This window comes from Suncus etruscus, chromosome 5 (assembly GCF_024139225.1).
Source record: "Suncus etruscus isolate mSunEtr1 chromosome 5, mSunEtr1.pri.cur, whole genome shotgun sequence".
NCBI lineage: Eukaryota > Metazoa > Chordata > Mammalia > Eulipotyphla > Soricidae > Suncus > Suncus etruscus.
The window spans coordinates 145,988,835-146,012,951 of NC_064852.1; the positions used below are offsets into that span (position 1 = coordinate 145,988,835).

At 38.3% G+C, this 24,117-nt stretch overlaps 1 protein-coding gene across 1 annotated transcript; it reads left to right on the top strand.

Annotated features, from left to right (window-relative positions):
* Positions 1-14,917: 14,917 nt before the first annotated feature.
* Positions 14,918-23,782, top strand: ABRA (actin binding Rho activating protein). The gene is made up of 2 exons (XM_049773914.1): positions 14,918-15,567; positions 23,305-23,782. Exons 1-2 carry the CDS (start codon positions 14,918-14,920, stop codon positions 23,780-23,782), a joined length of 1,128 nt encoding a protein of 375 aa, XP_049629871.1.
* The last annotated feature ends 335 nt before the right edge of the window (positions 23,783-24,117 follow it).

The following is a 24,117-nucleotide window of genomic DNA, read 5'->3' on the forward strand; positions in this document are numbered from 1 at the left end:
GATACAACCTAAATCCTTCCTTCGTCGTCAAGATACATATGCTTTGGAAGTTCTTATACATAAGATAAAACTAAGTCTTTCCTTGTCCATCATCCACTCCTCCCACTCATTTCCGTACCATAGGGGAAAGGGTGGGGGGAAGGGCCACTTTTCAAAAGGCAGGAATTACATCATTCTCTGCATCAGTTACATTCTGAAATAATTGTGTGCTTTGAGCATGTTATACCATTTTTACATAATATGTTACCATGTTCTACCATTTTATGCATAATACTAATCTGCAAAGACATTGTTTATACTACTTTATGCATAATGTGAAGCTGAAAAGACACAAAGTTCAGTCACTTGAGCAAGCTAAGTGTAAAAAATTCACTAAATGCATAGCAACCTATTGCTGTGTAACAAACGACTGCAAGTTTAACAGCTTGAAAGAAAACAAAAGGAGCTCAGAGGTAGAGCACACTCTGCTCATGTACAAAACAAGGTTTGATCAGTCAATAATCTGAATAAAATAAAGCAACACACATTTAGTTTATGTTGATATTCAACTCTAGGATTAATATTCAATCTTAAATTTGGACTTATTCTTTTCTCAGGGTCTTACATAGTGGCACAGAATATCCAACTGCCTTCCCTCCATGCCTCTGTACTCCCAGAAGTCCCTGAAGCCACACCCACACCCACAGCCAACTACTATGTCTGCCCCTGAGACAGAGTGCCATTGAATCTTCTAACTCTCAAAAGATGCAAAATTAGCATCAAGAACTCTTGGGTATACCAGTTTTGCAGCTGATAACATTGGGGATTCTAGAGATGGGTACAAGAGAAGTTCCCCACCTGGCTGAAGCACTAGCAAATACACACACACATAGCCTACAATTGCCAATATACCAATGGCCCAGCTTCACTGTTTTTCCAATAATTTCTGGAAAGATTCCTAACCATCACCAAAAAAAATATTCAGGTATGCTGGTTTTGTGGAAGACATCTTTAGGAAATATTTGGAACTACAGAAAACCACCTCCTCTACATCTCTGTATTTCCAGAAATTTCAGCAGACACTGTTGTTACCATGAGAGCTTATTGGCCCAGCTCCACAGATCCTCAAAGTCTTGGACTTATGCAGCCATGAAACAAACTCATACTTTTAATACTGACATCCCAGTAGAAATACACCAAATGCTTATCTTTATTGTTGGAGTGCTCACTGGATATTTTATTTGACACTTCTTTTTGTACTGTTGGGATGTTTCACCTTCTTTTCCCTTTGTCTCTCAAACCGATGATGAGAGCCTCTAGAAGGATTCCGCACATTTTTGGCGTATTTGATTTTTACCCCAGTTTATTACTTTTCTCTTCTTCAAACAAAACCACATAACTTGAACTATCTAGTCCTGCCTCCCAGTTAGAGGGGGAAATAAGGGAGCTACCAAGACCAAACAGGTGCAAGACTACTAAGTAGTAAACTAGATATAGGGGGGAACACATTTTCTAGCAGCCCCAGGGGTGAGGGAGGAGGAGATAGGAGGTAGGACGAAAACAGAGGTGTAGGGAGGACAAATCGATGATGGGAATCCCCCTGATTTTATGTAAATATGTACCTAAAATATTATTGTCAATAATATGTAAGCCACTATGATAAAAAAAACTTAAACAATAATAAAAATGAGATACACCAAATATGATGTGAAATTATCATAGAAGCCACATAAACACAATAAAATAAAGTCAAAAACAGTGTTCAACTAGAAAAATAGTTTAGTACAATTTCAGACAATGACATATGACCCTTTTGTGAGATAGGACACTTTTCACAAAATTTTTAAGGAAGTTTTTTTTTATAATTATATTACCATTTAGTTGTACCAAGTAATATTCAGCTCATTATTCATATCTGACAAGGGGCAGGCTTCAGGGCGGTTGAAAAACTGGGGACAATGGTGAAGGGAATGTTACTTCATGGTGGGATTTGCTTTGGGAAAATGAATGCCAGAAATAATTGTATTATGAGTAACTCTGCAAACCACAGTTTTTAAAATAAGGAAATTTAATGTAAGATAGTGTCAGTCTCGTCCTGAGATTTAACTGGAAAAGAATCTGCATTGACGATCATTCAGAGGTTGGCAGAAATCACCTTTCAATCGAAGAAATGCTTCACTTTTTTCTGGCTGTTGGTTGAAGGCCATTTTTGGTACTTGATATCAACAACAGTTCTCTTCCATGTAGCTTTCAAACATGCCTCTTAATTACTAAGTAAAGAATTTCTACCTCATCAAATTATCTTTCTCTGGGGATCTTGAGTTTATTAGATATCCAGAGACTTCTAATACTAGGACAGAAATAAGTTTTTAAAGCTATGTGAATCATCTACATGTTAAATGATATGTGACACACTGGCATAGACTTGTACAAAGTGGCACGTGAAATTGATTAATGAATAATACCTTTATGCTATCATACTCTGATGAATTTCTGAGAACATAACTAATGTGGCACAGCCCATCAACCTCCTTAGTGGGCCGAAGTGGGAAGAGCACATTCGCAGGAACAATGAGCCAATCAGCTCAATGTAGGTCCACCAGCTAGTCTTTCGTGTCAAGGTTAACATTAATTATATTCTTCAAAATTCCTTTACTTTTGCCATATTCTGCTGCTAAAATTAATCAAATCTTACCCTCATCAAGAGGAGTTCCTTATATGAAGGCACAAACAAGACCCGGGAACTATTAGGGTAACCCCAGGTCTCTTCTTCTACACGAGTCCGTGTTTTTCAAAGATTAATAGGGCCACACATCATCTGGCAATCTACACAAATACATATTCTGAAACATTAAGATTGTATCAGACCCTGAGAGTTTATAGCTACAATAAGTGACACTGATGCTACTGATTTAGTCTAGGGACAATTAGCACCTCAAAAAGCTGGGCTGTGAGTTCCTGGCCCAATAGCTTGATTACCATTTTATCCTTTTCCCCTATTGCTCTGTGTTGGCCAGAGTTTGCAAATTTTCTTGATTGTGGCATTTACACACTTCAACCATCAGGCCATCCTGACAGCCTGATGCTAACGTATTTATTTAGAGTGCTCCCTGAGTAAGGATTTGTACATCAGGTCCCACAGCTTGCACACCCAACCATAGTCTCTTCCTTGAATCATTCTCTTTAGTTGATGTCCTTGCACATGTGGTCACTAGGATCACACTACATTTTTAAGAGGTGGCACTTTGCAGTTGTGGTGCTTTCCCATATCTTGCAGCCATGTGGTCTAAAATAACTTGCAGTTCTTGTATTGCAGACGGCAGAGTTTTCCAGGATAGTCCAGAACTTGTCACCACTTCACTTCATTTGTCATTTCTCCCAGGTAGTGTGGAAGGTTAGTGATTGCTAGAGTTATGGATCTGGTGCTGGTGGTGTGCTGTGTTGATTGTTGGTATTCAACCCTAAAGTAGACACAGACATATCATGACCTCTTTTTTGTATTTGTGTGGTTTAAAGAACAATGTTTATTTTGAACTCTAACCCTGTATTCAAACTCCAAGCTCCCTTCAGAAGCCTCAAATGTCCACTATCTGGTCCTCAAGTAAATAAAAAGTACTCTGCTCCTCATTTTGTGTGCTGAGATGTGTTGGAAGTTGTCTCCCACTTCCTTAACCAATTACACTTTTCAGAAAAGAAAGCAAACAAAAATATGCAGTGCCCCTCTGGAAATCTATCTTCTTTAATAAAATAATGTAAAGCACCTCACAATTGTACTCTAGATCACCCTAGGTCATTGAGCCCCACTCCCTTACAAAGTGTGATATTACCCAACTTGGGAATCACTGTTAAGATTGTAGACCATACCGTCCTCTCTAAATAAGAACCATTTTTTCTTAGTTTATGAGCATTTTCACTTGAGTGATGCGTTTTGTAAGAGAAACCATTTCTATTTAAATAAAAAGAAAGAAATGAAAGGTTTAAAAACAGACCTTGACATTTGAGAGCACATTTTTCTTGAAGAAAAAAAACAGATTTAAAATTGCTTAGCTACCTACAAAGTCTCCTTGAACAGAGAAGAGCAGAGAAGAGAAGTGGAGAAGAGAACAGAGGTGAGCAAAGAAGAGAAGACTCATTCTCACTGGAAAGTAATGAAACATCGAATGAAAGAGTCTCTTTCTTTTAGCTGTCTTAGAGAGGAAACTTGTATATCCACTTTCCCTTAGAAATGCTGCTTTGACTCACGCTGGCAGCTCTCCTTCCTCCCCATGGGATTTAGATGGTGTTAGAAAGGAAACAAAGACTTTCTTACCCACCTAGCTGCATTTGATGGAGTCACTCCAATCATTGTTTACAAAGAAAGTAACTAGGGCTCAACATTAACAGTGCTCATGCATTCTAGTGCAAGAATTTCACATTGTCTATCAGTTCATTGCAAAGCCACTGAAGGAAGGATGCCTCAGTGGAAGAAATTAAAGCAGAAGACCAAGACGAAGTCAACCTTCAAGACTAAAATGAAGTCAGCCATCTTTATTTTAGTTTTTTTTGTATATATATATATATATATATATATATATATATATATATATATATATATATACCTGATATACATTAGGATAGTTTTCCTTTTCTCTAAAAAAATTTTAAGGACCAAGATTTATTAATATTGGTAGGGATTTATGGCTAAATGGTTCAGAGACTACATCTTCCACAAGGGTGCTCACTTCCCTTCCCCAAAATCACTTCCCCATCTACACCTCCTGCTTTTCTAAGCTTAGTTCTATAGATACATGCTTGGGTTTTATTGCCTTAGGCCTTTGCTATTACTTTACTATGTCTCTTATATCCCACATATAAAAGTATCAGGCTGTATCTTCTTTAGGCTAACACCGCTCAGCTTGGTACACTCCAGTATATACATGTGGCAGAAAATTGCATGATTTTCAAAAGGGAAAAAAAAATATCCAGCGTTGGAAGGAATATGGAGGAAAGGGAACTCTCAGTGGAGAAATGTTGACTGGTGCAACTCCTTAGCAAAGAAAACAGACACTTCTAACAACACTAAGAATTGAGCACCCAAATGACCATGAGCAATTCTGCTCCTTGGCATCTACTGCAAAGGGTCCAAGGATTCTATTTAGAAAAGATATCTGCACTCCTATGTTCATTGCAACTCTATTCACAATAGTTTAAATCTGAATATCCAAGTGTCCAAGACCAGATGACTGGATAAAGAAACTATACTATATACAATGAGATACTAGTCATCTATAATAAAACACACTCATGAAAATTGAAGACCTCCATTTTATATACTGAAAAGCTGACACCTCCCTTTCTTTCATATCACAGATTTCAGCCCCAAGAACATTTGTGGGGATGTTTATTGAGCTGAAAAAAAGAGCTCTGCTTTCCAAATGCCTCATTTTATCTTTAACACAATTATGTTAAATGCATTTTATAAATAACATTTTGATAAGAAAGTGGACCAGAGGGAAGTTAGGTAATACACCCAAGGAAACACTTTACATACTTTCATCCAAAGTAAATCTAACATATTACAAAAATATTAAAAGCACAAGAACTGCCATATGGAGTAAGATATTGCACTGAAAATAGATGGTAAGGCAACCACCACCAAAAATAAGAAGAATCCTACATCCTAACCCCAACAATATGTGCAGATGATCTAATTTAAACCAAGGGTCTTTGCAGATATTATTAATTAAAGGCTCCCAGGAGATGAGAACATACACTATGACCTGATTGGTTTTAATGACCAAAGATAAGTGTCCTAAGAAAGGAGCAGAAAGTATGTAAAATAGACACCAGAGAAAAGACACACAGAAGCAGTGACCAGGCACTGAGGTAGAGACTATAAGCATGGTGTAGCTGCAAGCCAAGACAGCCAAGAGTCCCAGAAGCTGGAAGAGGTGAAAAGTGATCCTCCCCTGGAACCTTATGTAGAAATATGGCCAGGCCATGTTTGAGGCCAACACATCAATTTCTGATTCCTGGTCTCGAGCCGTGATAAAATGAACATCTGTTTTAACCCATCAATGTTTTGGAGATTTGTTATAGCAGCCAAAGCCAGAGGAAAGAAGTGATTCTTAGTGTGGGTTAGTAAGAGAACTCAAAGGAAAGAGCACAAGATGAGTTCAACCCTGGCACTGACTAGGCTATCCTGAATGCAACTCAGGGTCTCCAACACTGCCAGTCTCAGAACCCAACCAGGCCTGAAGAGCCAGGCTATGTATTTCCTGGTTTTCTCCTAAACCCTCTTGGGTGACTTAGATTACCATCTCATGGAGTCCTATGTAATGGTCACATGTGCCTAAGTGTGACTCTGAGTGTGACTATATTCTACCCTTAAAGGACAGTGATCAACTCTACTCATCTGTGTCCCTGGGTTCTGTGAATGTTGGCTGAATAGAATTGTAACAAGCGTAGAAAGTAGAAAAAGTAGAAAGTCACTGCTAGGTTGCCAGCCTAAAATCCCCTAGATGCATAAAGTAGACCATATAAATTTGTCTCTTTCCAAGATGCCATACCAAACTGGTAATCAGGTCTGCAGAAGACTCAGAACGTATCCCCTCCTCCTTCAAATGAAGAAAGTTAGAAGGTTCAGGAGTCTTTTTTTTCCTCAGGAATCTTCTCCTCCTTCAAATGAGGAGATTGAGATTTTGGGCCACCAAGTGTGTTCACATTCAGATTCCAATAAGTGCAGAAATAGACCAGCTAGATTCAAGGAGAAAAAACACATTTCCTTTAAAGGCATGAAACAAAGTCTCCCTCTTAGCATCCTTCCATCTGCTGACTAAGTATTTATTGGGTACCTCCTTGGTATACTGGACTGTACTTGGGCCATCACAGCAAGTTACACAAACAGGAAGGGCTGCCAGCAATTGCTTTCCATCTAACTGGTCTGGAAAGTCCAGATTTGATTTGAGAAGGGGAAGACCTGAAGATATGTAGGACATTGGACAAGTAAATATTTTGTCTCCCTTTCTACCACAAAGATAGGTTATTTCCCATAGACATGGTGCATATATGTAATTAATTTCAAGGGCAGTCTTACTGTTTCTACCTGGAAATACATGACTTTTAAAAGTCCAAGTTCAGGGGCCGGAGAGATAGCGTGAAGGTAAGGCATTTGCCTTTCATGCAGAAGGTCATCAGTTTGAATCCAGTGTCCCATATGGTCCCCTGTGCCTGCCAGGAGCAATTTCTGAGCATGGAGCCAGGAGTTTCCCCTGAACACTGCCGGGTGTGACCCAAAAACCACACACACAAAAAAAAGTCAAAGTTCAGAAACACTTCATTGTCAATTTTGACACCAGACCACAGTACTCAAAGAGCAAAGAAGCTGTGGATCTTTTGCTTTTATCGGAAGATGAGACTGTTTCTTAACTAAAAATGTGGTATTTCAGAAAAATAAAATGTCTGCAAACCACTAATGCCAGGGTATTGCTCAGTACCATTCTTTGATATCTTCTAACCAATATCAGCTAGTTTTAGAGTTAACAACATACATAGACTAGCCTGCTTATTGGATGTTCCTGAAGATCAAAACTTGATATTTTTACTTATTTCTTTTTTTTATCATTATTTCCAGAACAGGAAGAAAATTTGGGGTGTAAAGCCATGCTTGATTAATCACCTTGACATTTATTTTCTTCCTCAATTAACAGTCCTACTATGAATGGAATACACTCAAGAAGTTTTAGAAAGGTGTTTTTAGATAACTCTGAAATATGGTGTATAATAATGCTTGGCTAATTCTGCCTGGCTTTCCAAATTTTACCTTTTTGTCACAACTCTTCTTCCCTCAAAAACATAGGCAAGTTCATATTCACATACATTAGTCTGTATGGAAGAAGACTTTGTATGAGATTATACAAGAAATTTGTATACAGGATTATAAATTCTCTTAACAGTTTAAACAAATAAAAACTAAAATATAATTCCCATTGGCAATGTAGAATTTATATTGTATACTTGTACTTAAGCTTTTCTCTAGGCTCAGAGAAGTTCTGAACGAATATGTCTGTTTCCATTTGATATCACCCACCATATTGAGATTTGTAAGCACCTCTTTTTAGAAGTAATTCCTTAAGCCACAATTAAAACCAATTATGACTTTAGATCTATGGCACTATTATAACTGAACTATATAATTCCTGATATTTGTTTACCATATCTCTTCACAATCTACCTTCAGAAGCTTCATGAAATCACTGAGCTGGTGCATCTTTTTCTATACCCATTGCTTCCCTTGTGCACAGGTGATTCTCAGGTTGCAAGACATAATTCAGATAGAAAGATAAAGATTGTGATGGAGAAACTTAGAGGATGTGTAGATTATGACAAGATTGCAATGAGACCTTACTAAGAAATATTTGAGCAATCATGTTTTACTGTTTATAGGACAAGGATAAATATTTTAACTCACTAGACATCTCACCGAGTCCAGGACACAGAAGAGGCCCATTATTCTGATTTTACACAGGAAGAAATATAGAACCAAAAATTAAAGGAAGGACCTAAATACACTAATAAGTAAAAGAAAATAAAAGGCCTCTCATTTAAGTTCACTTTTGTTTCAACTATTCACAATCTGGAATAAGAAGGAAAGGAATTTTTGAGTAACAAAGGTATGGAAAATGAATAAATTCGAACTTATTCTGAGGTGTAGGGTTTTTAAATTTTGTCTGGTTGGTGCAGGAAACTATTATAAACTTTTTATCAGTTTAATAAAGGCATGGATATTCAATTTTTTTACCCTGTCCCCATGAATGTTGAATGTTAATGTAAATATGTAGAGGGTATTTACAAAATGAATTGACATAAACAGAAATTAGATGCAGGAAAGATATGGAGCCTACCATATTAATTAAATGAGAATGTGGGACCAAACCATTTCTGCTTTCATTTTACTTTCACCAAACTATATGCTGGTGCTACAGACTATACAACTCAATGATCAAGGAAGTTACAAACATAGTGTCTTAGTGGATATTGTTAGCTTTTATATTCCTTAGTTTTATAAACCATGCTTCTAAATCATTAAGTTTAGAGTTAATGAGTTAAAAATATATTGAGTATTGCCAAATAAGAAAATTTTTGTTTAACTTTTCCAATCAACACAACCAATCTACACTCAAATTTGGATTAATTCATCTAGAAACCAACTTAAGAGCCTAATAAACTAAATTTTCACAAGGGACAAAGAAATACTTCCCAAACAGATTGGAGATATGGATATGCTTTCACCAAGAAATAACAGGCAATACGCTGTAAATGAGAATATATTTCCGGTGGTTGTGTGAAATGCCTGGAACCCAATCCTATGATCCTATATTAATAACATTCACTGAAAATGGAGGCAAAGTATAATTAGAGTTGCTGGAAGGGGCCATCTGGGTGATCTTTTGTAACCTTTTGGGAGACAGCATATTGAATTTCAGTCCCCATTGTAACAGACCCAAAGGGAAAGTTTTTGAGGAGAATGACACCTAATTTTAACAAATAACTGAGCTATTTGGGGGACAGATAGACAGTAGTACTGCCAAAGACTTCACTCTGTCAGTTCACAGTTCACACTTTTAGCAAGCACGCAAAACTTCACCATAATGTATAGAAAGTATCCTTGGTGCCTCCTAAAGCATAGCTAGCCAGGGGTTCCAATACTTGCCAAGTTTCTTTCATCTTAGGTTCAAACCACCAGACTAAAAATTGCAGGACTGGCTCTCAAAGGATGATAATTTAGTTTTTCTGTGTAGTGTCCAGACTCTACAAATGACCTATAGAATTCCCCTTTCTAAGGACTCCTTCATTAGATTTAGTATCAGTACTATACTTGACCAAACAGTTTCAGAAACTTTAATTCTCTAACTCTTAGTACAAAATCAAGATATTAATAATAAACATTTACCATTTCTGTTATAGGACAATTAATTCACATAGTTCATATGTCTTAATTCTTTAAATCTGTCATGAACCCAATAAGGTAAATGCTCTTCGAAAACTCACCTCACAGATGAAGAAAGTGAATCTTTGAACAATTGCCTAATTTAGCTCATCCTATTAGTCAGCAGACTGTGAGTATGAGTCCGAGATCCATGTTCCAGGTCTCATTCATGCTTTTATCTCTACACATGTCTAAAACCTCTTTGACTCCAGCTGTTAACTTCTCTTGCTCATCATAAATCCACCCTTCTTCTGTTCTCTCTCAAGTGTCACTTCCTCTCCACTAAAATGGAATCTAATTTATCCTTACTCTTGTCATCACATAATAGCTAATTAGTCTTAATGTCCTTAAATGACTCCTAAATAGGTTTCTTCTTTAAATCCTTCACTTTTGTCTTTCTAAAATTATTTGCAAAGATTCTGTTTATCATAGTCTTAAAATATGAGTTCCACTTCACCTTTTCTAGATATGATCATTTGGTGACACAACTTTGATCTTAACTTGAGGCTTAGGAACCTTCAGAGTTGTAATGAATTTTCCCTATTACACCACGAACACTTCTCCAAAAGTCACAATATGAGGCATACATGAAATTATCACACTGTGATTTTCCTAGGACCTGAGATTACTTATGTATGCATACATGTACACGGACAGTCATTGTGTAAAGAATTAGGAAAGTTCATGTAAAACTTCCTATTTCTAGTTCTTCAAAAAAGTGAACTCAACAATAGCTCATTCTTCACACTATCTATAGATTAGCCTGATTCTGGAGGGTTTTAAATTTGAAGAATTCTGATATTCCCTCTTTCCCCATGAAAGTTTCTGCTTTCGCTAAACTGCTTCTGTATAATCCCCTTTTTAGCTTGTGGGAATGTGGCCTTCAGATAAGAGTTAGAGACAAGGGGAGACACACGGCCTGGAACACGGCACCATGTCCCTGCATTCAAGATAGGCCTTAACAGATCAGCTTTGTAACATCAGAATTATGTATCTTGTGGCATTTGAATGGTGTATCCTTTTTATCTGCTTCCTGGGGCTGTACATGTAGCTCTGAATCATGGATGTGATGGCTACATAACCTGAGTGGAAAAATGACTCTGGGTCTTTGACTGAAAGTCTTTTCTCAGGTGAAATCTTGTACCCTTAGCTAGCTAAGTATATAAACCCCGCCTTATGACTTGCATTGCCAGGTGGTCTCTTTGTCTTATCACTGGGCTGCTAGCATGAACCCAACAAGTTAAATAATTCTTTCTGGGTCATTAGAAAGTTTCCAAATGTATCATGAATCTCCATGTCCTACAAGCTTTGTCTTTGCTGCTTCTTCAGAAGAACATCTTTCTCCTTTATGTAAAGTATTTGTTACCAAGGATCAGATAAATGATAATTTCTGTGAAGTCCTTCCAATAACAACTGCCCCTCTATGCTCAGTTATTCTACTGTAACTTTCTCTAAACTATTAATCATCAATCAATGTCTTTGTGAGACTAAGAAAATCTTGAACAAAAGTTCTCTAATTTAGAATTATACCTTCTACCACATAGTCTTCCATTATACCCCTGTTTGTTGTATATATTTCATGAATATCGAATAAAGTAAATTCAGTTGAAGTAAGATTGTCTTTTTTTTTTCCCACTAAGGTCTTTTTTCCCACTGAGGTCTTTTTCTGGTGACTTTGTTGTTGTTGTTGTTGTTGTTGTTGGTTTTTGGGCCACACCCAGCAGTGCTCAGGGGCTACTCCTGGTTATCTGCTCAGAAATCTCTCCTGGCAGGCACGGGGGACCATATGAGACACGGGATTCAAACCAACCACCTTAGGTCCTGGATAGGCTGTTTGCAAGGCATACCACTGTGCTATCTCTCCGGCCACTCCTGGTCACTTTTATAAAATGAAAAAAAAAAAGGATTTTTTATGTACAGTTTATGTACAAAGAGTCAAGGAAATTGTCATTTTATATGAGATATGAGCAAACATGGGATTTCTTTAGTAAGATTTTAGAGTGGTTATGAAGGTTTATGCTTTCTAATTTATAAGTGTCACACAGAGAAATATATAAATACCACCCTCTCTCCCTACTAATACTGTATGTTCAAATAATAACTAAGATTTTTCTTTCTAATTGCTTTCACACTTACATCAAATTACTTAGGAGGTAATTACTTTTACAATCAGGTTTGCACTTTTATCTAAAGTTTCTAATTTCATGATATATCACAGGAAACTCACACTAAAATACTTTGCTTTACTTACTATATCTAGGATATTTTCTTTTCATTTCTTTACATCTTAAAGCAGAATGCTGAACCATGGTGCATCGAGAACAAGGTTAAGAAAGAATATAGACAAACTCTAGAAGTAGTCCAAAGAGAAAAGAAATGCTCTCAGTGAACATGTAAAGATTTCACACTCTTACCTGGATACATACATCCGAAGGACTGCACTTGCTATAGAAGCAAAAATCTCAGAAAGAATGGCCAGATTCTGTAGACAGATTCCCCTCTACCTTTTTTTCAGATGGCTCCAAGACCTAGGAAAATGCTTAATAATATAGGAAAGCTTGACAACATTTTGTTGTCTCCATTTCTTTCCCCCTCTATCAGAATTTCTTGTAGAATAAGCTGAAAAAAAAAATAGGTTTACAAATTACAAATTAGCCTGATCCTCAGACTAAGCTCTTGGGAATCATCTAAGAGCCCCAGATCTTCTCAAATCCTCCAGTTAGGAGTGCAGGAAGTCTCAGACTCCAATTTCAATCTTTGTAATAATTGTCTTTCATTATGATCCAATTTTCTTTTAATTAATCAAGAGGGATTTGGCGGGGGGGGGGCTCCATTGTTGGACCTTAGTTGACGTCATCAGATGTTGGTGAAGTCTAAAAAACTTGTCTGACAGATTCTTTTTTTTTTTTTTTTTTTTTTTTGGTTTTTGGGCCACACCCGGTGGTGCTCAGGGGTTACTCCTGGCTGTCTGCTCAGAAATAGCTTCTGGCAGGCACAGGGGACTATATGGGACACCGGGATTCGAACCAACCACCTTTGGTCCTAGATCGTCTGCTTGCAAGGCAAACGCCACTATATGGGACACCGGGATTCGAACCAACCACCTTTGGTCCTAGATCGTCTGCTTGCAAGGCAAACGCCGCTGTGCTATCTCTCCGGGCCCATGTCTGACAGATTCTAAACAAATGATTAAATTGTCTTTGAAGCTATTTTTAATAGCAAGAGGTAAATAACTTACATGATAAAATATTGACATTTTTATTTTTAATACAAATTTCTCATAGTCAAAATGAACCTTCAACCTGTTTTACAGAATTTAACTGCAATTTTCAATCAGGATAGTATACTTTGTAATCCCAAATCAAACAAAAAATAAATCTTAAAGTCTGTAAGATGGTAATAAGGAAGAATTCTAATTGTCTTAAAAATTATACAATTTTGAGCCCACAAAATGCTCAGGGATCCCTGTGCTGCTGGGAATGGGTCCTCAACATCTCTAAACCCTTTGAAAAATCAGAGGAAAATTAAGAGTGATACCACCACCTCCAGCAAGCTCAACCTCCAACTTCTTCCAACACAAATCTCTTTAGGCTATGCAGGAAGATTACTATCATTAAAATTTAAAAGTAGGTGGGACTGGAGCAACCTCACTCTGAGTAGAGCATTTGCTTTGCATTCAGTGACAAGAGTTCAATCTCCAGATCCCTTATAATTCCCTAGCCCCCCAGGTATAATTTCTGAGTGCAGAACTAGGAGTAATCCTTGAGTACTACCAGGTGTAGCCCCCAAACTCAAACCACAGAGTGGTGAGTTCAGTTAGAGAAATAATACACTGACAACTATCATGACAATTATAGTGAGTGAGAAAAATACAATGCCTGTCTCAAATACAGGCAGGAGGTGGGGGAGGAGAGGAGATGGGGCACTGATGTGGGAAGATTGCACTGGTAAAGAGGGATGTTCTTTTTATGACTAAAATCCAACAACAAACATGTTTGTAATCATGGTGCTTAAATAAAGATATTAATTTAAAATAAATAAAAGGTAGAGCTACTCTTAATGGTATTCATTCATTTGTTATTTGAATATTCTTTTAGAAATAAAATATTAAGAAATACTTAAAAATATGTATTAAAATACTTTCACTTATGTATCCAAGTATGAATTGAATGACTTTTAAATAAAATGAGTGCATCAAAATTGTGATCATTGTCTTTGTATAGCAATATGACTGATGACATGACATGATACATGATAATTCAAACCCGGGACTAAAGAAAATGAGCTCTGCAGAATCTCAGTTTTTCTGGGCCTCAATTATCTCATCTGGAAACAAAGGTTATTATGGGGTGATTTTTCAAGGCAACAGCAAATAAAGCTGAAAAGTAAAGGGCAATTTAGGAATTCTAATTAGCAAAAAGATCCATGATACGAACTTTGAGTCAGGTTGATCTGGGCTAGAAGCTCAGACATTCTCAAGCAAGCTGTGGAACGTCAGAATTAATTGATTGTATTCAACTGTAAAGTGGGATACTGTTAACAACTACATTGAGACTTCAGTGAGAGCCTTCTGATAGTGTATCCAGTACAGTTGTGCATATACGGTGTGCTGCTACAAACGATAGGGCCATCTTTGAAGGTCAAGGTAAACAGAAAGCTGAGCGCATGATCAAATCGAGTAATTTCCACTCTGGCAGTTGGAAAAGAAAGGGAGTGAGAATATCCATTGCTGCCATTGGCCAGCAAAGATGTCCCTCTTCTGAGATGAAACTAGAGCCATCATGGTTTAAAAAAAGATCACCGCCGTCAGTGTGAAAGCACCACTACGTCTTGGCATGAGATGCCTAACATAGTTTCCACCGTCACCCAGCTCTCCTCCCAGCCCACAGCCTGCCTCTATTTAAAGCCCCAACTCTCCACTGCACCGCATGCATCTTCACCAGGACGCAGGCAATCAGAAGAGAAGACAGCATGGCTCCAGGAGAGAAGGAGAGAGAAGGTCCAGCCAAGAATGCACTCCGTAAGATCCGCACTGCAACTCTCGTCATCAACCTGGCCCGAGGTTGGCAGCAGTGGGCCAATGAGAACAACAGCAAGCAGGCCCAAGAGCCGGCAGGTTGGTTGCCTGGCAGCACCCAGGATGTACCCCAAGTTGCAAAGCCAGTGACACACCCCACTCCTCACCAGAATACTCCGAGCATCACTTCAAAGTCTTCTTCCCCAGAGGGCTTTGGAGATGGTCAAAGTGCAGAGGAAGCCACAGAGGTCTCTCCCATCAAAAGGAAAGAGGTGACCAAGACAGTTGTCAGCAAAGCTTACGAGAGAGGAGGGGACGTGGGCCACCTCAGCCACAGGTATGAGAAGAATGAGCTGGGGCAGCCGGAGAATGACATCGACAGGATGCTCCAAGGCCGTGGCTCCCCGACCCGGAGGAGGAAATGTGCCAACCTAGTCTCAGGGCTCACCAAAGGCTGGAGGGAACTGGAGGAGGATGAGCCCAAGTGGAGAAGCGACAGCATTGACACAGAGGACAGTGGCTACGGAGGGGAGACGGAGGAGAGAGCAGAACAGGACGTAGAACAGGCGGCTGCAGCCAGAATCAAACGCCCGTTGCCCTCCCAGTAAGTGAGTGAATGAATAAATTCTTTAGCCGCTGGAGTGTGTTGGTACCTCAGACATTCCCAGGAATGCTGCTTATGTGTGAAGGAGGTTATCTCAAGGATTGGGTCTCCAGGAGGTGCCCCCAGGAAGGCATGCAAGGCAGGAGATGGAGTGACAGTAGAACAGGTCAGCATTGGCTTTGAATGTTGCCAACCCAAATTTTGGCATCTCATATGGTCCCCCATGCACTGCCAGGAGTAGTTCCTCAGTGCAGAGCAAAGAAATATGTCCTGAGCAAAGCTGAGGGTGGCATTAAAGTCAAGAAAAATTAATACAATTTTTTTTACAAGGGCAAGGCTAAGCTGTACCCATATGGACCTTAGTCAACAGGAGGCATTATTTTGTTCTCTTTCCTGTTTGCAACTATACAAGTTTCAGCCTCAACAAAGATGAAGCTAAAAAAGAGGGTTTCATATTTGAGTAAAATGTTTAAGTCATTTCTAGGATGAGAAACAAATTGACTGACTTATAGAGAGAGAAATCTGCAAAGACATCAGTTCCTATTGGTAGGCTAATTGGATGTTTTTTATTGCTCAAGTCAATTCTTGTAATTCTCAGATCCGGTTATGATATTAGCAGAAAACACATCTACACACGTACACACACACACACACACACACACACACACACACACACACCCCTTATAGAATAGGCGCTTATAATATTTACTTTGAGAGCAGGCTCTGAATTTGATGTCTAGCCCCAAGTTCTAATTCTATCTCTGGCCAGACTACAGGTAGCAATGCTATATCATACACTAGAAAGTTCCTAAAGAAGTAGACTTTAATCATTCAAAAAAATAATGAGGTTTTATTTTTCTCAGTTGATTTATCTCCTTATATATTATAGCAATAATAATTTGTCTTGTAGCAGATGAGAGTAAGGCTGCTGAGCACTTAACACCATTTATTACTATTTATGAATTTATTAATTATCATTCATATATATCCTATTTTAGGCTTTTTAATTATATTTACATTTTTTGTTTGTTTGTTTTTGGTTCACATCAAAGATGCTCAGGGGTAACTCCTGGCTCTGAACTCAGGAATCACTCGTGGTAAGCTGGTGGGGAAAATCACATGGGGTGATGATTCTGGTCGGTTGTCCACTTGCAAAGCAAGCCACCCTACCTACTATACTATCTCTCTAATCTTTGGTTTTTAAACTTCAAAGGAAATCATAGTGTTTATAAACAAAGACTAAAATTCTATTTCAGAATTTCAGCATTTATTTATTAAGGTAAGTTAAATATCACAACCCTAAAACATTCAGAAGCTAAATACACATTTCCAAGCAAATATGGACAGGCTAAAAAAACTCAGAAGCAAATACAGGCAGATGTTTATTCAGCCAAGAAACAAATTCTTTATTTTAAGACGGTAACTCTATCTCCTTATAATTAAAAATCAGAATATTTCACACTCCACCACTGCAGTGTATCAATTGTGATAAATTGTGATGAATGCTTATTCACTAACCTCCTCAGAAAAGAGATGTAGAGAGTATGCTTTTCAAGTTTTATGAGACAATGAAACCATAAATTGATGAGCTACTTTGACGGTACTGTCTTCTATCTTAGTTTATATCTTTGTTTTAAAAGATCTGGAATTAAAATAAATGGGAATAAAGACACAAAACAGCACACTTAGACACATTTAAGACTCTCTCATGTATTTAGTATGTGCAATGAGTGTTTTTCACGCTGTATCTCTATAATCAGAGGAGAGGAGTTGCTATTCCATGCTAGGAATGGGAGCCTGGAAGTTTATAATATTTTAGCAAGTTTCAAAGCCAAAATATACCTGACTCCAAATGCAGTGTTCTGAAATTAATCACTATATTAATTCACAGACTCATGAACTTATGGTTGGGAACTGGGTTGGTGTTCTACATGAAGATTATAATCTATAAGCAAAAATACTTTGCAAGAACATAAAGATGTATAATGTGATTCTGGTCTTTAGGTTTTGAGGCTTTAGGTAGGTGGGGGATGGTGGTCTATGTGCATGTGTCCACCATCAAAGTGGGATAATAACCCAACAGAATGAAGATGGAAGATGTCACACTTAGGACCCTACCAGCACATTTTCTATTTGCCATTAAGAGAGATGACAGCCACCGACCAATCTTGAATGCAGGCCCTTCTTTGTATGTGTATTCCTTTAATCCCCTCAATAATCTCATAGAATGGGTATAATCATGATTTCCATCTGATAGATGGGAACCTCAGATGAATTAATATGAGATACTTTGTGCAAGATTATATGTATCCTTGAGGGCTAAACTTAGGTGTAGGAGATTTGAAGTTCATTCCCATTAAGCATTAAATTGCAGTGGACACTGTATAAGGAAATAAAGAACTTGCATTTCTGGGGGTCATGCTCATTTATTTGTAGGACGGGGGGTTGTGGGCCACATCTGGTGGTGCTCAGTGGTTTCTCCTGGCTCTGCACTCAGAAATTGCTCCTGGCAGGTTCAAGGGTCCATATGAGATGCCGGGGTTCGAACCTGGGTCCATCCCAGTTCAGCTACTTGCAAGGCAAATGCTCTCCCACTGTGCTATCACTCTGGCCCCTGGGTTCATCTTTATGTCACAGAGAGATCCATAGTCTTTGAATGAGGCTGACCTGAATCTTAGTGGTTACTAAAGACAAATTCTAAATCCTGGTCCTTGTTTAAAATAGATGTCTCCATTACAATATGGGGATAGTCCTGGTAATCTCAATCCCTCAAGGTGCCAAGAACATGGCTTTACAGTTGGGGGTAGGGAGAAGTAAGGGAAGAAATCTCTCCTTCTTTGGTTTCCTTCCTTGGGTCTTGGAGTACACAGGGTACCAGAATGTCGCAGGCAGCGATGGCATCTCATCGTGTCAGCAGTAATCCTAGCTGTGCACAGGAAACTCCAGCAGAAGCCTAATGGGACTTTTTTTTGGCCTAATGGGACTCTCATATACTGCTTGAGAAATGAATGTGCATTATTGAGTAAGTCAGAGACCCCAGAGCAGTTTTTGTTCACTTATTTTCCCATCTCTATAAAAGCTGCATAGCAGAGATTATTTAAGGGAAGAGTTTTCTTGGTGAAAAAGATATTTTTCTATAAAATAAATAACTAAAATCAGGCAGGGTGAAAAGAAGAGGTGATTTATTAATCGTGATTTTGCTAATTGATATTTTACTATGAAAAATGACCCACATTTTATGATACATAGTCTTCAAATCATATAACTGTATTGTTTTTTACTTATACAAAGAAAATAATACAGTAATGGTATTGTATGCAAGAGCCACTCATTCACCCTCTTCTCCACGTTCTTTTCAGGGAAAAAAAATGTAGTTGAACTGTAGAGTATGAAGGTGTCACTGTAGGGACACAGTGTCCATATGAATAGACAGAGATATTGGGAAAGATAACTGAGTCATAGTGATACTAAGGCTGACTGTAACCTGTGTCTCAATCATGATTCTGTAATCTGGTTTTCTCAGTCGAGAACAAATGTAAGAAATCAAAATAAAGCCAATGTATCAACTTAATTAATAGAATCACAATTGTAACCCAAGTGTAGGACTTTGATAACCACTAAATTAAAAGAATTAGCTAAAAACACTGACAGAAGTAAGATCATCTGCTACTTGCCTCAAATTCTACAGCGATAAGCCCTGTCTATGTGCTCTCAGGCCATCTGCAAAGAGACTAACAGGCCTGTCTCTCAGACCTGATTTATAACAGAGGAAAACAAAACCTAACACATTTTCCCTGATTCTGATAAATATGACCCTGGGATGTTGTATCCCATTAGTCTGATTCTTCACTATGCCTGTGGAAAAGAGCCAAGCAATGCAGAAGTGCAACCAAACTCCTGAGAAGTCCTGAGAAGTGGGACAAAGTGGCAAAGTGCTTTTCTCTACAGACCAAGAAAAAAAAACAAAAACCTTCCTGGCCAATTAGAAATGCTCTGGAAGGATAAGGAGCAGCAATTTACTTCCTTCATGCAGATCCAAGGCAGAGCAGAAAGGTCACCCAAAATTTTTCTCGTGCCAACGATCATGGTTAGGCTTATAATATGCTTTAAGACTTGCATTCCTTAAAGGTAGAGGGAGCAGGGCTTACTTTACATTTAATAATTTGCCCATATAATCAGTACTCTAGAACATTATTATGGTACAATTGCAATGTGTCATTCATATAATAAAGCAGCACTAAAGCTGAATGATACTTTGCTTTTTTGATTTTGAGTTCTTTCCAGTGATGTTCAGGGGTTATCCCTGGCTTTGCACTCAGGAATCACTCCTGGTAGATTTGGGGGATCATGTAGGGTTCTGGGGATGGAACCCAGGTTAGCCATGTGCAAAACAACACCTATCTGCTGTTCTATCACTCTAGCCCCAACTGACAGGATTTTTTAAATGGACAAATATATTTCATGAAAAAAAACTAAATTTTTCAGAAAAACTGAAGTTATCAGTAAAATTAGTTATTTGCACATATAGACTAGAAAATGTCTGCTGACAGTGAGTCCGGATAAAATATTTGTCATCTAAAATATGAGCCTGGATAATGACTTTATTTTCTATACATTTATATTCTAGGTTTTCTTGCTAAAATTCAACCAATATATTTGTATTTTTCACTTGAAAATTTTGTTTTGGGGCCACATCTAATAGTATTTAGAGGCTACTCCTGCAATGGTGGGGCTCTACCCAGGGTTTCCAGCATGCAAAGCAAGTTTTCAGTCTGTGATACTATGTCACCAACCCTGCCTGGTTGTGTATATATGTGTGTGAGGACTCAAACCAGGGTCATGTGGTTCCCTCATGCTAAGAAAGTGTCTTAGCCTTTATACTATGATTCTAGGCCCCCAACTAATTTTCAATTTTTTTTTTTTTGGTTTTTGGGCCACACCCGGCGTTGCTCAGGGGTTACTACTGGCTGTCTGCTCAGAAACAGCTCCTGGCAGGCACGGGGGACCATATGGGACACCGGGATTCGAACCAACCACCTTTGGTCCTGGATCGGCTATTTGCAAGGCAAACGCCGCTGTGCTATCTCTCCGGGCCCTCAATTTTTTTTTTAAATAAAGGCTAAACTTGATTCTTCTATTCAATGACAGGACAACTGGAAGCATAAGGTATTTTATTTTTTGAGCTCTACCCAGCACTGCTCAGAGATTATTCCTGGCTCTGTACTCAGAAATTATTCTTGGCAGACTCAGGGGACTAGGTTGGCTGCATACAAGGCAAATGTCCTACCTGCTATAATATTTCTCTGGCCCTGAGAGCATGACTTTCTAATCTCAATTTAAATCTGATAAAAAATATAAAACACTTAGAGGATAGAGAAAATAAAAAACTAAGGTACATTTTTAGTTCTAATATTATTTTCATGACCCATGTTAACTGTTTATATGATAATTCTTTTCTTTTTCCTCTTATTGGAAATTATAATTTGACAAGCACATGGGATTTGCTTCTGAAGAAATCCTAAGATTTATTTAGGAGGCACTATCTTTTAGCAAATAAATATTTCTCTTCATAGATAACTGACTTATCTCAATTGACTAATTCTAACTTTTATCCTTAATAGTAGTTGGAACATGCAGAAAATCTAAGAGTCTAATTAAATTTTAAAAAACTCAAAAAAGGGCCCGGAGAGATAGCACAGTGGTGTTTGCCTTGCAAGCAGCCGATCCAGGAGCAAAGGTGGTTGGTTTGAATCCCGGTGTCCCATATGGTCCCCCGTGCCTGCCAGGAGCTGTTTCTGAGCAGACAGCCAGGAGTGACCCCTGAGCAACGCCGGGTGTGGCCCAAAAACCAAAAAAAAAAAAAAAAAAGAGGAGAAAAAAACCTATGAAATAATAGCACACATATGCAGTTTAAAGAAATTTTACTTTTGGAACTAGAGACATGGTTCAAGAGCATTTGCTTTGCATGCATAAGGAACAGATTTGACCCCCTATACCAGATGTCCCCTGGACATCAGTTGGAAGTTCTGAGTTCCATTCATGTGCCCCCATCAGAAACAAGATCTCCCAGATTCCTCCAAGCACCTCAAATCCTCTGATTGCTAACTTAAATATATTCCTATGTTTTTTATTTCTATAAGTGATAATATCCATGCAATACCAACATGAAAAAGATTTAAAAATTATGAAAAAAACCCAGACAACTACCATCTGGATAATCATTTCAATTGTAGATTTCTCCAGCCTGGTACTTGTATTTTTCATTGCTAGTGCTATACTCAAATTTGCACTACCATTTATGCTCATGTGCCATTTAGTGGTTATTAGTTATCATTTTTTCTATTGTTGAATATCCAATAAACACTCCCAACAACTGAGAGAAATAAGCAGGAATATTAAGGTGTCCAGAAGCCCCTTAAAAAAAAGGAATTATTTTTTTTCTACTAAAGAGCAGAAATACAATTGATGCTTGGGAGAAAAAACACAAGTTAATAAATTATGCTATTTTTTTCAAGTTTTATTTTCTCTAGCAGATGTCCCAGCTAATGTAAAACAACCTCCTTGTTCTCCTGGCATGACAAGACACTATTTTTAAAAATAATACTTTCATTAATTATCATGGCTCCAGGGGGACAAGGTGTTTACTTTGCCTTGATGAGATAAAGCTCCCCATTCTCTGGACAGCTGAAGGGCTGGTTAAGGCAATGATCAAAAAGAGTGAGAGAAATCAGTTCCAATCCAGCAATGTATAATTCTCCATATATTCCTATGTAACTGTATATGTAAATTTTATATGCTACTTTCTCCCAGTCAACTCAGCCTTAGGCTTGTCTTTGTGGCTACAAAGAATAATCGAGTTACAAATAGCAGTATATTTCTGCGTTTATTTTATTTAAAATAGAAATGAAATGATTTGAAGACTTTAGAAAACATAACGTGTGACTTAATGAACGTACACCATCTAGTGGTCAGATGCCTCCCTAGACAACTGGTATTTTCCCTGAATTAAGGATAATGAAATTTCAGGAATTGAGTTTGTGTAGTGAGGACTAATCACACTGACCCTTTCCTGGGGTAAGTTTGAAGTGGTGGAACTGTCAAGACAAACCATTCAAAGTGGGTGTTTCAAATCCCAATTCAAAGGGAACTTGAAGTTGAGAAGGGTGGGTTGTTTGTTGGGGTGACACATACAGAAATGCCTCTTTTTATTTTGTTTTTTGGGCCACACCCGGTAATGCTCAGTAGTTACTCCTGGCTATGCACTCAAAAATTGCCCCTGGTTTAGGGGAACCATATGGGACGCCAGGAGATTGAACTGTAGTCCCCGTCCTAGGCTAGCGTTTGCAAGGCTATGCCTTATCGCTTGTGCCATCATTCCAGCCAAAGGGATCATTATTGACACTCAGAGACCATAAGAATTTCCAGAAATTCAAGTGGGGCAGTTGTGTGCAAGGCAAGCACCACAACTTAACCTACTATCTCTCCACTCCCTCTTGAAATAGTTTAATATCATCATCTTATATTGTTTAAAACAGCACTCCCAGAGAAGAAAATCAAAACTTATTTCAAACTAAGTCCTTTTGCATCTATTTTTAGTCCGTTGATATTTTATACGTATGTGTCTTTCATAATAAAAATAACTGTTCCATTAATTAAGAAGCAAAATACTGGAAGCACTAAAGGGAAAAAAACAACCCTTAGGTGTTAAAATATCTTGCTTCTTCCCCTTCTCTCCAGGGCAAACAGATACACAGAAAAACTCAACTGCAAGGCCCAGCGGAAATACAGTGAAGTGGGCAATCTGAAAGGAAAATGGCAGCAGTGGGCCGATGAACACATCCAGTCTCAGAAGCTCAATCCTTTCAGTGAAGAGTTTGATTATCAGCTGGCAATGTCCACCCGCCTTCACAAAGGGGATGAAGGTTATGGACGACCCAAGGAAGGAACCAAAACTGCCGAAAGAGCTAAACGAGCAGAAGAGCACATCTACAGAGAGATCAAGGACATGTGCTTCATCATCCGCACCATGGCACGCCACCAGCGGGATGGCAAGATCCAAGTTACCTTTGGAGACCTCTTTGACAGATATGTCCGCATTTCAGACAAGGTGGTGGGCATTCTCATGCGTGCCAGGAAGCATGGCCTGGTAGACTTTGAAGGAGAGATGCTATGGCAAGGCCGGGATGACCATGTAGTGATTACTTTACTGGAGTGAACCTTTAACGACAGAAGTCCAAGCTGACCAATGATTGTCTTAACTAAAGCAAACCACTATGTGCTGGAGTAAAACATTAAAAAGATTTTTCCACGAAACAATTTTTGGCACTTTTTCTGAGTTTCAAATTTGTGAGAAAGTCAAAGGAAATGTTCTACATACATGAAAGCATAAACAATCTATGTCAGTTGTATGAGTGGAACATGTTATGATGTCAGAGTTTTCTAATAAACTTGATATTGAGGGCTAGTGAGAAATTATAACAGCTAAGGTGCCTGGCATGTGGCTGACCTGGGTTTGATCTCCATCATCACAGTTGACTCCCAAGCATAGAG

Bases quoted from the DNA above. Each gene is read 5' to 3' on its own strand.
- ABRA (XM_049773914.1), top strand. From the start codon at position 14,918: ATGGCTCCAGGAGAGAAGGAGAGAGAAGGTCCAGCCAAGAATGCACTC. The intron at 15,568-23,304 runs GTAAGTGAGTGA...CCTTCTCTCCAG, and splicing joins AAACGCCCGTTGCCCTCCCA to GGCAAACAGATACACAGAAA.